The sequence below is a fragment of the Urocitellus parryii genome, chromosome 1, assembly GCF_045843805.1.
Source record: "Urocitellus parryii isolate mUroPar1 chromosome 1, mUroPar1.hap1, whole genome shotgun sequence".
Taxonomy (NCBI): Eukaryota; Metazoa; Chordata; class Mammalia; order Rodentia; family Sciuridae; genus Urocitellus; species Urocitellus parryii.
The window spans coordinates 237,683,398-237,699,223 of record NC_135531.1 but is presented as its reverse complement, the minus strand read 5'-3'; the positions used below and the strand labels follow the sequence as shown (position 1 = coordinate 237,699,223).

The window sequence follows — 15,826 nt, the reverse complement described above, 5'->3', positions numbered from 1 at the left end:
TTTGTTTGGAAATCAAAGGATTCTTTTTTTTTTTTTCCTCTCCTTTTTTAAGTGGTATTTAGGATCAATCCCTGAACTTAGTACATGCTAGCCAGGCACTCAACCACTGAGTAAAGGATTCTTACATTTCAGGCAAATAAATATTTCCCTTTCTAAGGGTATATTTTAACATTAGGCTCCCATGTGTATGTGTGTGTGAGTGTGAGTGTGAGTGTGTGTGTGTGTGTGTGTGTGTGTGTGTGTGTTTCCTTTAACACTGCTAAGAATTTTAACTTTTAGAGAGAAGTCACCCTTTGAGGTCACCCCTTTGATGCATTAGTGCTGGCTCATGTTATTAAAAAAATAAAACATCATACAAGAAAAGGATAAAGTCCATACACAAAGGTGGCACCATATGCTCAAGTTTATTGTACAGTCACAAGTTACACATGGGAAACTAAGCAGAACACTGTATCAGCTTTCACTAACTCAAACCAAGTTAGCAAATGACAGATTTGAGGAAAAAAACTCATTTCATGTCTCACCCAATGTGGGTGATCACAAGAGAAGCTAAATAAAGATGATTGCTTTCTGTGTTACTTAGGTAGCAAATTATTTTGATATATACAGCTTCCAAGTTACCTAAAGATATTTCAAAGTGTTTCAAAGCTGGTAAGGAACAGTTCATATTCAGCCTGAAATAAACCATAGAATGGAGTGTTTAAGGGCAAATAACTTCTTTGTACATCCACAGCAGAAACATTCTTTCCCACTAACAGAAATACTACTAAATCTCTGCTCTTTACGCTTACTAAATTAATGATAAATTTGATATTAGCTAGGTTTGGTTACATTGTTATATTGCACTTGATAACAATGACAACGAAAACCACCAAAGATTCAAGACCTTTTCCAAGAAGTTCATTAGGTATCAGAAATTACAACAAAATACAAGAACATATTCCATGCTGCACATCCAAAAGTTCATTGTTCAAACTCATCATTCAACAAGTTAAAAGGAAATTTTTCCAAAGCACAGATATATTAATTAATTTCATTTACTTTTTGGATCCCATTATTAATTTATCAGATTTTTTTGTTGTTATTTATCAAATTACTACATATGCAAGTTATCCAAGAGTACAAACAAGCTGACACTGAGATAGGCAATGGCCACACCACAGGTATAACAACAACCTCTTCTTGTCCATCCGGCTCATCAACATAGTAACGTATATCAACTTCACATTCTGTTTGCTTTACAAAAACTAGCTGATTTGCTATATACTATAAATGTGCCCCATAAATCTCTTCTTAGGGTCATGATTCAATATCAAAAATCTTTCTCAGCTCTCTTAAAGAAGCCAGTAAACTCTCTTTTATCAACACTTGGATTTTCTCTTTATATAAATATAAATATGATATTCATGAGAATTAATTATGAATAAGTAATTTCATAACACAGGCATAACTTTGGCAATGACATTCTAATTTGTTTACCTTTTACAATGACAAAGAATTGATCAGAATTTATGATAATTGATCATAAAAGAAAGGAAAATGAAAAAAGTGACCCTCACACAAATTTTCTCAAAATACCAATTCCAAAATAAATACCCTAAAAAAGAAACCAATATCAGTATCAATATTTCTCAACTATGGCAAATGGTTTTAATATCTTCTAACTCATTTTTTTAAAATTCTCAGATTAATGAGAATTTTCTACTTTGAAATTAATTTTAATTTTCAATAAATCACAAATACGGTAGGTAGTATTTGAAATGTTTGACAACTAAAATAGATTCCATAGAACTATTTATTATTATTATTATTTAGTCAAATATACTCATGTGCCACTTTAGGGTAATAATCCCAACATTTTCCTCAGAATAGACTTTCAAATTATACTCCATATTTTTGTAGAGATATATGTGTTCATTTTTGAAAGAAAATCCATACTATTACCTAACACTACATTTCATAAAAGCAATTTAAAACATCTTGTTAATTTCCAACTACAGCATCTTTCAATCTCCAATAGAAATTCCTTGAGATAGAGTTCATAAAAGGAAAAGACTAAATGAAAGCAAATACTAATACCTACTGAAGAATGAATTTCTATTCAAAGTGTATTTTTATGAAGGACAGCTCTTAGATGGAAAACCAGATATGGAAAAAGTTGCTATAGACCAACTTAGTGACTGCTTGGTGGTAGGCAACACTTGGCCCTAGGATAAAAATATTTTTTTCTTAAAAGAATTTTAAATTTATTGGCAATAAAAATACTTATTGCATATGATTGAGATCTTTCAAGCTACTAATAAATTCTACATTCCAAAACCCATTAATTTTAAAACTCACTAAAGCTAAATATAAGGTTTTTTCTGTGTTCTAACTTGCATCTAAATGTGGTTCTACTTTGTGAATATATTCTCCAGTTCAGGTCATCCACTTGTGCTTATATAACACAATATGGCAAGATAAATTGCAATTATTTTTAAAATACAGAAAAAAATAGTCAATTATTTAAGGGAAACATTTATCATTGCCTAATGAGGACAGCAGTTAAAAAGCTACTAAAGTCTTAATTTCTTGAGTATAACATGATGTAATTGCACAAAATAGGGATAATTAAAAGTCATCCCTAGGCCTTGAGGAACTGTGAATAAATCATACATTCCACCAGAAGATTCACCACCCTGCAGGCATATAAAACTACAACTTGCTGCCTATGCTGCTTTTATTAAAAAAGTAATTTCTGTTAAAAAAGAAAAAACTTTAGAAAGCTTTAAAAGGTTTTCAATAAGTTGAACAGCTTATAAAAATACCTTTTTGTAGTTATTCTGATAACTGAGACTGGTTTTGCACATTACCTTGATTAAACTGAGGAACCACCCATGGGAGTAGCGTCATGCTACTGCTAGAAGTAAACCATGGAGCTACCTGAAGAGTTTTGATCTCATGCATTTCTCATGGGGTGGGAATGGGGATTCAGGTTCCTGTCTGTAATGAAAATGATCTTGACCCGTTATTGCAACAATTTTAGAAATACAAGGAAAAATACATATATAGGAGGAAAATAAATTAATAACTAAAGACTCCACTCTAATCTAAGAACATACTATTAATAAAGAAATAGTCTTTCAATTAAAATGCTTTCTTTAAGTGTATTGTAAATAGCCAGATGAAAACAATGGGATAGATGTGCTTTGGAAATGATTTCCAACTTCGTATGGCTTTAACCATCAGGATATTGAGCTGAAATTACACTATTACATACACAAAAAGGTATTTTTGAATACAGACTACATTTTTATATAGGTTGGCTTAAAGGATTTCTTGTAGGACTTAAACTATACAAATTAAAGTAATAAAACAGATTACGGATTAAATATAAATAAAAATTAATCACATGTACCCAATTTTCATATTAAAACATTGTACCGTTATTATTACAGAAAAAACTTCTCCCCAGGGCTGGGGATTGAACTCAAGGTCATACATGCTAAGCACATGCGCAACCACTGAGCTAAACCTAAACACCCAGTTTCCAGGAAATAATTCTGGTGGTATCATAAATTTTTTAAAAAGTTCTACTATGTAACAGATATTAAAATCCAAGTTCAGGTAATTACAAAGCTTTTAGTAGCTTTACAAGTCAACTGTAGTGTAATATGTATTAAGTACCTGTACAAAAAAAAAAAATGTGAATGCTAAGGTCCAAATTTAGATTGCTTTAAAACAACGACAATAAACAGCAAAACCCAAAATACTAAATCAGAAATGAAAATTGTAATAGATACTATTTTATATAAAGTAGTAAGTGAGGCACTACCTGTCTTATGTACATTGAATAAAAACCATCATGTGAAATTTTATTATTTAAATATCTAGGGCAATGTATGTGTATGAACCTGTCTGAACTTATTTATAAAGAGAAGGGCAACAAATATTGCTCTCAATTTTGTGGTTAGACGGAAGTCACTGAGTACCTTCAGCAGAAGTCTTATAATTTTATTCCTCATGAAGGAAATTGAACTCTACAATCAAGCTGGTAATTCTAGTGATCTAGGATGCAGTATTTAAAAATCACAGTTAAGTTTCTGAGTTTCCTTCACCATTTTCATGAGGTTGAAGCTGTTCCCTTTCCTGTTCTTCTTGAGGTGGCCGAACACGTTTAAAAAAGCCCATCTGTCGGTTGAAGTAGAAACATTATTTTCACCTCAATATAGAAAACTAATAATATTTTTCCATATTTTCCTTAGTGCATTATAATTATCCCAAATAGTGAGATTTACTTACATGTAGTCATAGGTGCACACAATATAACATGATAATTTGTTCAATATTATTCCCCAGTATCTCCCCTTTCCTAGCTCTCCTCCCTCTTCCTAGTTCCTTTCCTAATTCCTACTGGTCCCTCTTCAATTTTCATGAAATCCTCTCCCCCCCAAAATACTTTTTTAGTGACTATATTATAACTAAGAAAATTTACATAAAACTTTATGCAATTTCTCTTCCTTTAAATAAGTCATAGCATTATGCCATTTTCTTCCTTCCCTTGTTTCTTTTTAATCCTTCTTTCTCTCCCTCCCTCCCCATTTTCTTCTGTTTTCCTCCCTCCTTTCCTCCCTCTAAGTCCATTACGTACCCTGTACATTACGAAAACTAAGACAGCCAGCAACAGCAATCCTGCCAGAACTGCTAAAATGATCACCCACACAGGCACAGGCATGGGGGCTGGCTGGATGCCCCAGGTGACATTAGTGGTAACCTGTCAGGAAAAAAAAAAAGATCTTTAGTCTTAAAAATAATTTATAGATGACTAAGTACTTGGGTGCTGTTAAATTTTATTTTAATAGTAGTCACATTGAATGCTTTTTTGCATACATAATTTGGTGGTCACATGTTTGGTATCAAAATATAAATATACACATAAAATTCTCAACAATAGAATAATTTCCAATTGCATCTAAAATGATTTCTAAATATTCCAGTCCAGCCATTTACGTATGATGGCTGATCTCATTTTCAATCCTAAAAAATCTTCCAAATGCCTTCACTTGTTGCAGTGAATTTCACACTTTCTAATTTAATGGGAAGAAAATATCTTTAAAAATACCCCACATAATTTAGTATACACTAAAAACTCTCTTATATAAGACAAGATGTGACAGTGAAAGTCCAGTTTTGATAAATCTAGGTTGGAATAGTAGAATAATACTATTTTTAAAATGTCATAATCCTATCAAATAACTCTTCCATTACTTTAAATATCAAAATAGTTGAAGTGCCATTAAAAAATTTAAAAAAAAATGTTTTTAAACATTTAAGGCCTTTGAATGGAGTATATTTATCCTGTTTCCCTAAACCAATAACTTACTAATGTGGAGTTGAAGATATCCTCAATTGGAAGGTTTTTGTAAGGAAACTCTATGACATTAAATGAAGCAGATGACTTCAGAGAATACGAATGATTCTGGTTTTCTTTCTGCATGGAAGTAACAAAAAGATGATTTTCCAGATGTCAGACCTTTTTGATTTCTTTGGAAAAAAAGTGGATAAATCTGCTGTTACATCTGTCTACTTACATTCATAAAGGTCTCAGTCCACAGTAAAGACTTTACGTACAGGATTGCACTCTTGCCTCTGTCTAGTCGTCCAACCTGGCAGACAATCCTCAAGCACTGAGCAATTCCACAACCCTGTCAAAACAAATGATTTACTTACCCCAAAAAAGAGGCATTCCATAATCTCTGCAACATTTAAATATTATACATTGTATTTTATTATTTTATGTAAAGGCCAAAGAGAGATTATCTAGATTCGTTTGCCTTGTGGAATTAATGCTTAAAATAATTAGACTAATAGTTAAGACTGATTTTTGTAATGAAGAGGTTGGTTTTAGTGTGATTGGTTATAGAAGGATAAAACCTATAACTTAAAAGACTTGTTTTTATAGCTAAAACTCAACATTCCTAAGGTGACACAGAGCATGAAAATCAGATCACAATATCCCAGTGCAAAAGAAAAGGAAAGCGAGTGAATTTATTCTATGTCAGGCCTGTAGAAATCTAATAGCAAGCTGATGACCTCTGCCACACTTGATGTTTTTAATCAGTAACTTGAAGGCTGGTAACCAAAGAAAACAAATATATATCACCTTCTGTGTACCTGTCACAGTGCATTAAACAGATCACATGCATATACCTCATAGCAATTGCTATCTAATAAGTGGTACCATCAATGAATGGACAGGAACAGAAGTGAACTCCCTAGATCTGACAAAGGGCATCTACAAATTCCCACAGCTAACACCACTCTTAATGGTGAGACACTGGATATTTGTCTCTAAGATCACAAGCAACACAAGGATGACTTCTCACTCATGCCATTCTAGTCAACATTGTATGTAAGGTTCTAGTCAGGACAATTAGGCAATAAGAACATAATGAAAGAATGAATAAAAGCTCTCTCTTTGCAGCTGACAACATCTTATATATAGAAAACACTAAATAATACTCCCCAAAACTAATAAAAGCTAACAGGTACAGAAAAGTACAAGACACAAGATCAACATAAAAATATAAGCAATAAAAAAATCCAAAAAGAAAATTAAGAATTTTGTAAAAAAAAAAAACCAGCATCAAAAAGAACAACATACACAGGAATAACATAACTAATACCTACATGAATGCAAGAATAGTACAATGAAAACAACAAAATATTACTAAAATCAAAGAAAAACTAAATGAATAGACAGCTAGTGTTCAATGATATAAAGACATGATATTTTAAGATGGTAATATCCTTCAAGTTTCTGATCAGGCTCAACAAAACTTCTCTCAAGATTTCAATGACCTTTATTTGAAGAAATGTACAAGCTCTTCCTACAATTCATATAGAACTGCAAAAAACCCCATGGAGCCAAAACAATCTTGCAAAATAAAAAAAATATTATATGGTTCACAATTCCCAAATTCAAAACTTACTGTTGCAGAGCTATGGTAATCCAAACAGGCTTTGGCATCAAGAAAACACACATGGAACAATGGAATAGAACTGAGAAAGCAGAAGAGGGATTACTAGGGACAGGGAAAGGTGTGACATTAGGGACAGCAAAGGGAGAAGAGGGACATGATCAGTGCACAATGTGTGCATGTATGGAAATATCACAGTGAACCTCAATAGAGTTAATATGTGCTATAATAATGCAAAAAGTAAAATGGGATTGTAATAAACCCAAATATATCTATGACCACTGTCTTCAATAAGGATGCCTAAGCCATTTATCTTTTCAATAAATAATGCCAAGATAACTAAACAATCACATGCAAGGAATGAATTGGAACCCCTACCTTGTGCAACATACAGAAATTAACTCAAAACAAACAGGTGTAAATATAAGAGCTATATGAGTAAAATTTAGAAAACTAGAAAACCTAGATGTAAATTTTATAACCTTTTCCTTATTGATGGTTTTATAATTTTGGGAGGGGTGGTACCAGAAATTGAACTCAGGGACACTCAACCACTGAGCCACATCCCCAGTTCATTTTATTTAGGGACACAGTCTGTCTCACTGAGTTGCTTAGAGCCTCATTTTTGCTGAGGCTGGCTTTGAACTTGCCATCCTCCTGCCTCGGCCTCCCAAACCAGGGATTGCAGGCATGTGCCACCATGCCCAGCTATGGTTTGAAAATATAAGCAACAAAAGATGACAAAGATAAACTGAGCTTCTTATATTTAAAAACTTTTGTGCATCAAAGGATGCCATCAAGAAAGTGGAAACTCACACAAAATAAGAGGAAATATGTGTAATCATATATCTAATAGAGATGGTATCCAGAACATATAAAGAACTCTTTGAGACTCAATAATAAAAGACAGGGGTGAAAAAACAATTTAAAAGTGGACAAAGGATTTTAACAGACATTTTTCCAAAAGAGATATACAAATGAAAATTTGTATATTTTGCTCAGCAATGTTAGTCAATAGGGAATTGCAAATAAAAACCACAATGAAATAGTGCTTCACACCAAATGGGATGACTATAAAAAATTAAAAACAATCCAACAAAAACAAGACAATGACTAGTAGAGAAATTGGAAGCATCATATACTGCTTGTTGAGAATATAAATGATGCAGACATTTGTTTTGTTTTGAGACAGGTCTTGCTATGCTGCCCAGTCTGGTTTTGAACTCTTAAGCTCAAGTGATCTTCCTAACTCAGCGTCCTGAGTGCTGGGATCCACTTTGGAAAACAGTTTCTTCAAAAAGTTACACACAAAATTTCTATATACCCCAGCTGTCTCATTCCTAGGTTTATTCCCAAGGGAACTGAAACACATGTTCACATAAAAACTTTTGCATGAATATTCACAGCAGCACTATTAAAAACAGACAAAAAGTAAAAACAATCTAAATTTCCATCAAATTAGTGAATGAATAAACAAAAGGTAGTATCTACACAGTGGAACATTACGAAGTTATAAAAATGAATGCAGTACTCACACATGCTACATCAATGAATCTTAAGTGCAAGAAGCCAGACACAAGAGGACACATATTACATGTTGCCATATCTATGGAAAGTCAGGAATAGGCAAATGCAGGACTGAAATCAAATTAGAAGAAACCAGGAGCTGGTGGTAGGGGAGAATGGGAAGTAACTGCTTAATAGGTAGATCCACTTCTTTCTGGGGTGACAAACATCTTTTGGAATTACAGTGGTCATGGTTATCTAATGTTGCAAATATACTAAAAACTACTACATCATATACTTCAAAATGATTAAGGTGTGAATTCTGTGTTACTGTAAGTTTTATCTCGGTTTTTAAAATTATAGTTTTATAGTTTATAAACTACAGGATCAAAGTAAATTTATGGGGGTGGGGTGAGGTAAAGGCAGTTCTCATTTCATGTGGATTGGTCAGGGATATCCACTGTCATAATTTGACATGTTAGTATTCCAGAAAGAAATGGGTAAATGTGTCACAGGGCTATCTGGACAAAAATCGTTTTAGGAACTGCAAGAGCAGTTTTCAAAATCTGGAGGTAGAAACATGCTGTGGTGGTTCATGAAAAGCCAGGTGGACACGGAGAGAAGGTGGGCACGTAAGCACAGGGGGCCGGCAGAGAAGGAGGAGGACTGTGGTCATGATAAGCTTAAAGGCTGTGTAGGCTCTGGGGTTTTTTTGTTTGTTTTTAATTTTCTTTTTAGTTAGATGGGAAGGCACTGGAGTGACATGACCTGACTTATATTTGAAAAGATCACATGGATTCTATGTGGTGAATAAACTGTAGAGGGAAGAAGGAAAGTATTCAGAGATCAAGTGAGGGTTTAGCAATAGTCCAAACAAGAGAAGAAGGTGGCTTGGGTTAGGTTGTAAAAGTGGTGAAGCTGTTGAGAAGGAGTCAGATTCTGAGTTATCTGAAAACAGATATTGACTGAATTGGCTGAAATGTAAGATGTGCGATTTGAGAAAAAAAGAGAAGATGCAGGTTTGAACAGAGAATGGAATGGATATTTACGCAATATGGATCACTATGGAAAGAGCACAGTTCAGAAAACTCCAGGGTCTATTTTTATTTTTTTATTTTGTTACAGCATTATAATTATATATAATAACTGGGTTCATTTTGACACAGTCATACCTGCATGAAATTTGATTTAATCCATTTTAGTCCCAGGAACTCTCACTTTTCCTCCCTTACTCCTTCCTCTACTCTGTTCCTCTTCCTTTCACTCACTTATTTATTTTTGATTGGTACTTTATAGGTATACATAAAGGAGCAATTCACTGTGGTATATTAATACATGTACACAGAGTAAGTCTGTCAAATTCATTCTGCATTTCCTCCCCTTTCCCTTCCATTCTCCCTCCCTGTTGACCTCCTTCTAACCCCACTGGTCTTCCCTATATCTTTATGATATTCAACTTCCCACTTTTCTTCCCTTACTTTGTTTTAGCTTGTGCATATGAAAGAAAATGTTTGACCCCTGATTTTCTGAGTCTGGCTTATTTTACTTAGCATGATGTTCTCTAGTTCCATCCATTTACTGGTAAATGCCATCATTTCATTCTCCTTTATGGCTGAATAAAAACTCCTTTGTGTATATATAACACATTTTCTTTATCCATTCATCTATTGACAGGAATCTGAATGGTTCCATAAATACCAAGGAGTGGGATAGCTAGGTCATATAGTGGTTCTATGCTGGTCTTTTTGAGGAATCTCCATACTGCTTTCCTGAGTGGTTGTACTAATGTGCAAATTCATCAAGAAGTATGATGTTGCCCACATCTTCACCAACGTTTACTATTATTTGTATTCTTGATAATTGCCATTTTGATTGGAGTAAAAAAATATCAGTGTAGTTTTGATTTGCATTTCCCTGATTGCTAGAGATGTTCAGAATTTTTTCATGTATCTGGTGGCCATCTGTGTTTCTTCTTCTTCTCTTTTTAAAAATATCTATTTAGTTAGTTGTAGTTAGACACAATACCTTTATTTTATTTATTTTTATGTGGTGCTGAGGATCAAACCCAGGGCCTCGCACATGCTAGGCGAGCGCTCTACCACTGAGCCCCAACCCCAGGCCTGTGTTTCTTCTTTTGAGAAATGCCTGTTTAGTTCTTTTGCCCATTTCTTGATAAGATTGTTTTTTGATTATTTGGTTTTATTTTTTTTTTGGTGTTTTTTTGGTGTTGAACTTTTGGGTTCTTTACATATTCTGGATGTTAATGGACAGAGGAGTAGCTGGCAAAGATTTTTCTTTCATTTTGTAGGCTTTCTTTTCATGCTCTTAATTATTCCATTGCTGTGAAGAAGCTTTTTAATTTGAGATGACTTTCCACTATTGATTATTGGTTTTAATTCTTGACCTTTAGGTCTTCTTAAGGAAATCAGTGCCTATACCAATATGATGAAGTGTTGATCCTGTGGTTTCTTCTAACAGTTGCAAAGTTTCTAGTATAATTCAATTCTAATTCAAAGTCTCTGCTCCACTTCAATTTGACTTTTGTGCAGTGTGAAAGGAATCTAGTTTCATTTTTTCTACATACAGCTATCCAGTTTTCCCAGCACCATTTGTTAAAGTGGCTACCTTTTCTCCATCATATATTTTTTGGCACCTTTCTTATTTATCAGATGGCTGTAAGTGTGTGGTTTTGTCTTTGTCTCCTCTATTCCATTCTATTGGAATTCATATCTATTTTGATACCAATACCATGCTGGTTTTGTTACTATAGCTCTGTAGTATAATATGAGATCAGATATTGTGATGTCTCCTGCATTACTCTTCTTGCTCAGGATTGCTTTCCTTTATTTTATTTATTTATTTTTATGTGATGCTAAGGATAAAACCCAGGGCCTTGCATATGCAAGCTGTACCGCTGAGCCACAACCCCAGCCCCAAAGCTGTCATTTTGACAATATAAATTCTGCCTATCCAACAACATGGGAGGTCTTTCCATCTTTTAAGGTTTTCTTCAATTTCTTTCTTCAGTCAGTGTTCTATAATTTTCATTGTACAGATCTTTCACCTCCATGGTTAGATTAATACCCAAGTTTTTTTGTTTATTAGTTATTGTGAATGGAATAGTGTTTCTGATTTCTGTGTCAGCAGAATCATTGTTAGAGTATATGAAAGCTACTGATTTATGAGTGTAGATCTGGTATACTGCTACTTTACTGAATTCATTATCATCTCTAGGAGTTTTCTGGTGGAATTTTTTGGGTCTTCTAGATATAAGTTCATGTCATCAGCAAACACAGATAATTTGACTTTTTTTCTGTATGTATTCCTTTAATTTCCTTCTCTTGCTTGATTTCTCTGGCTAAAGTTTCAAGAACTACATTGAATAGATGTGATGATAGACATCTTCCTCTTGTTCCTGATTTTAGAGGAAAAGCTGCTTTTCTCTGTGCAATATGGCTTTGTCAAACACAGCTTTTAAAATATTGAGGTAAGTTTCTTCTATTCTTAGTTTCTCCAGCATTTGAACATAAATCGGTGCTGGATTTTATCAAAAGCCTTTTCTTCATCTATTCTGATAATCATATGGTTCTTGTTGTTAATTCTATTTTAGTAGTGAATTATATTTATTGATTTGCATATGTTGAACCAATCTTGCATCCCTGGTTGAAACCAACTTGGAACATGGTATATTATCTTCTTGATATGTATTGAATGCAGTTTGCTAAATATTTTATTAAGAATTTTTGCATCTATGTTCATTAGGGATACTGGTCTATAGTTTTCTTTCCTAGTTTTTCTAGTTTTGGTAGCAGGGTTTTACTACTTCATAGAATATATTTGGAACTATTCCTGCCCTTTCAATTTCGTAGAATGATTTGAGAAAGACTAGTGTTAGTTCTTCTTTAAAGGTCTGATAGAGCTCGGCTGACAATCCGTTTGGTCCTGGCCTTTTCTTTCTTGGAAGATTTTTTAATTGATGTTTCAATTCCATTACTTGATATCAGTCTGTTTAGGTTTTCTATATTTTCCTGGCTCAATTTGGGCAAGAAAATGTGCCTAGAAATTTGTCAGTGTACTCTGGATTTTCCAGTTTATTGGAGTGTAAGTTTTCAAAATAGTTTCTAATGATCCTTTTGACTTCAGAAGTTTCTGTAGTAATATTTCCTTTTTCATCTCTAATTTGGTCTACTTGCATTTTCTTTCTTTTGGTTAGTTTGGCTAAGGTTTTATCAAACTTATTTATTTTTTTGAAGAACCAACTCTTGGCTGTGTGCAGTGGTGCAAACCTGTAATCCCAGCAGCTCTGGAGGCTGAGACAGGAGGATAGAGTTCAAAGTCAGCCTCAGCAATGTCAAGGTGCTAGGCAACTCAGTGAGACCCTGTCTCTAAATAAATACAAAATAGGGCTGGTGACATGGCTCAAAAAAAAAAAAAAAAAAAAGAACTAACTCTGTTGTATTGATCATGTGTATTTTTTTTATTCTCAATTTCATTAATTTTGGCCCTGATATTATTTCCTGTCTTCTACTGATTTTGGAATTCGTTTGTTCCCCATTTTCTGAGATCTTGAGGTGGGACATACGCTTATTTATTTGAAATATCTCTAATTTTTTAATGTAGGCACTCAATGCTATAAATTTTCCTCTTAGAACTGCTTTCATACTGTCCTAGAGATTTTTATGTGTTTTATCTCTGTTTTCATTTGTTTATAAAAATTTATCCTCTGATCCATTCCTCATTTTTAAAAATATTATTCAGTTTCCATGTGTTTATGGGGTTCCTATTATTTTTCTTGCTGCTGATTTCTAGTTTCTTTCCATAATGATCTAATAGGATGCATAGGATTATATCAATTTTATAAATAAATTTTATTATGTCAAATTTATTTTTGTATTTGATAAGTCTTACATTATAATTTAGAACATGGGCTATTTTAGAAAAGGTCTCCAGACTGCTGAGAAGAAAGTAAATTCAGTTGTTTGGGGTGAAATTCTGTTGATGTCTAGTAAGTCTGTTTGATTTTTAGTATCATTTAGGTTGGAAATATCTTTATTGAGTTTATGTGTGGATAACCTTTCTATTGGTGATAGGCATGTTTTAAAATCCCCCAGTATGGGCTGGGGATGTGGCTCAAGCGGTAGCGCGCTCGCCTGGCATGCGTGCGGCCCGGGTTCGATCCCCAGCACCACATACCAACAAAGATGTTGTGTCCGCCGAGAACTAAAAAATAAATATTAAAAATTCTCTCTCTCTTCTCTTTCTCTCTCTCTCTCTCTCTCTCTCTCTCTCTCTCTCTCTCCTCTCTCACTCTCTTTAAAAAAAAATAAAAATAAAAAAATAAAATTCCCCAGTATTATTGTATTGTGGTCTAATTGGTATTTAATGTCAAGAAGGTATTTTTGTTGTTGTCGATGTTTAATACAATTAGGTACATTGACATCTGGAGTATATATACTACCTTTATATCTTCTTATAGGATTGTTCCCTTTACTAGGATATAATGGTTCATTTTGTCTCTTCTTATTAATTTTTGCTTGTAATCTAGAATATAAAAATAGCTACTATTGGGCTGGAGGTGTGGCAGAAGTGGTAGTGCGCTTGCCTGGCATGCGCGGGGCACTGGGTTCGATCCTCAACATCACATAAAAATAAAATAAAGATATTGTATCCACCTAAAAAACTAACAAAAATAAATAAATATTTTTAAAAAATAGCTACTATTACTTGTTTTTGGTCTGCATTTTCAGGAAATATTTTTTTTCCATCTTTTTACTTTCAGTTTATGAGCATCTTTGCCTATAAGATAAGTCTCTTGCAAACAGCATATAGTTAGATCTTGTTTTTTAATCCATTCTGTCACTCTATACTTTTAACTGGGGAGTCGCAAGCATTTACATTCAGTTGTTATGGATAAATGGTTGTTATTTCCTGCCATTTGTTGTTATTGTTATATTTAATTTGGTCTTGATTTTCATTTAGTTGGTTACTCTTCTATGTTCTTGGTCTATTTTGCAGTTTAGGGGCTAGTTTTTTGAGTTCTTCTGTACAGTATATCTTTAAGTATTTCCTATAAAGCTGGCTTAGTTGTCATGAATTCTATTAGTTTATGTCTATCATTGAAAGTTTTTATCTTTCTATCAATTCTGAAAGATATCTTTGTTCAATACAGCAGTCTTGGCTGACATCTGTTTTCTTTTAGAGTCAAGGTATAATTTTAGAATGAATTTTACTATTAGATGTTTAAGAGAAGTTCTAATTGGTAGTTGGATATTGGATTTTAGAGTTTAATACAGAGGATTAGGTCAGATATATAATTCAAATTCTTGTGCACTGGATAGTATTTACAACCATGAGACTCAATATGATCACCTAGTGTAGCACTGTCCAAAAAAACTTTCCATGATGACAGAGTCATTAATATAGAGACATGTATGCTGCTTGATAGAAGAGCTGCTAGCTTCACAGGACTGTTGAACTCTTGAAATGTGGCTGGGATCAATACTATCAGTAGTATAACCAGCACAGATCAAGTGAGTGAATGTAGGTAAAGCAGAGAAGAAGGAGCAGCTAGAAGTGGCAGATTGACAACCAGAAGAGAATAGCATCCTAGAAGTAATTAAGTGAGCCAAAAGTGAAAGAACTAGGTGGAACATGAAGAAGGAACACAGAATTGATATAAAAGTAATTAATGATTGGTACTCAACATAAACACTCCAAAGCTTCTTTAGTGGTGGTGGTTTGCAGGTCTGCTAATTTTCAAAGTTAACGATGAACTCCTTTAAAGCATAGTCATAGCATGATCTCACTCAACGAAAGTTAATCATGTTAGTTATTCTAACATATTTTCATTGAAGCCTTCTGGGTTCTTTCTACAGTATTATACTAAAACCTCAAAGATCAGGATGAGACCAAGAAAGAGGTCAGTTAAAAGAAGCAGAATCAGAAAAATAATTTGGAACATAAAATATTCTTATCAGCAATTGACAAATCACTTAAAAATTTGGCATTAATTTGACTAGGAAAAAGAAAATAGGAGGACTGAACAGTTTAAAATATATGTAGTTCTTTCAAGCACAGCTGCTGTTATTTTTGAAATGTTCTTTGGCATCAGTCCTTTAATCACATATTTTCAAATGTTTATAGTTCATGTACTTGAAATGGCACTTACCAAAGTGTGAACATCTCCTTCACTAAGGGCGAGATCTCGCTTTGTGATGAGATGGTTCCGGTCACCTTGCCCAGCAATTGTGTCATTCTTCTCAGCTGTTTGCAAAGATGAGATCTGTATTGCATAGCAAAAAGGTGATAAATAATAATGGAAAACATTTTATATCGACATTTTGACAAAAGGGTCTTATATT

The 15,826-nt window shown here is 33.6% G+C and overlaps 1 protein-coding gene across 1 annotated transcript in view; it reads right to left on the bottom strand.

The window, feature by feature from the left end:
• Positions 1-393: 393 nt before the first annotated feature.
• The window catches only part of Itgav (integrin subunit alpha V), an 89,610-nt gene continuing 74,177 nt past the window's right edge, over positions 394-15,826 (bottom strand). The window contains exons 26-30 of the mRNA XM_026400731.2: positions 15,634-15,747; positions 5,571-5,684; positions 5,363-5,470; positions 4,631-4,753; positions 394-4,170 (exon numbers count right to left, since the gene is read on the bottom strand). Coding sequence (XP_026256516.2) covers positions 4,075-4,170; positions 4,631-4,753; positions 5,363-5,470; positions 5,571-5,684; positions 15,634-15,747 — 555 coding nt within the window. The 3' untranslated portion in view covers positions 394-4,074. The remainder of the gene's footprint in view (positions 4,171-4,630; positions 4,754-5,362; positions 5,471-5,570; positions 5,685-15,633; positions 15,748-15,826) is intronic.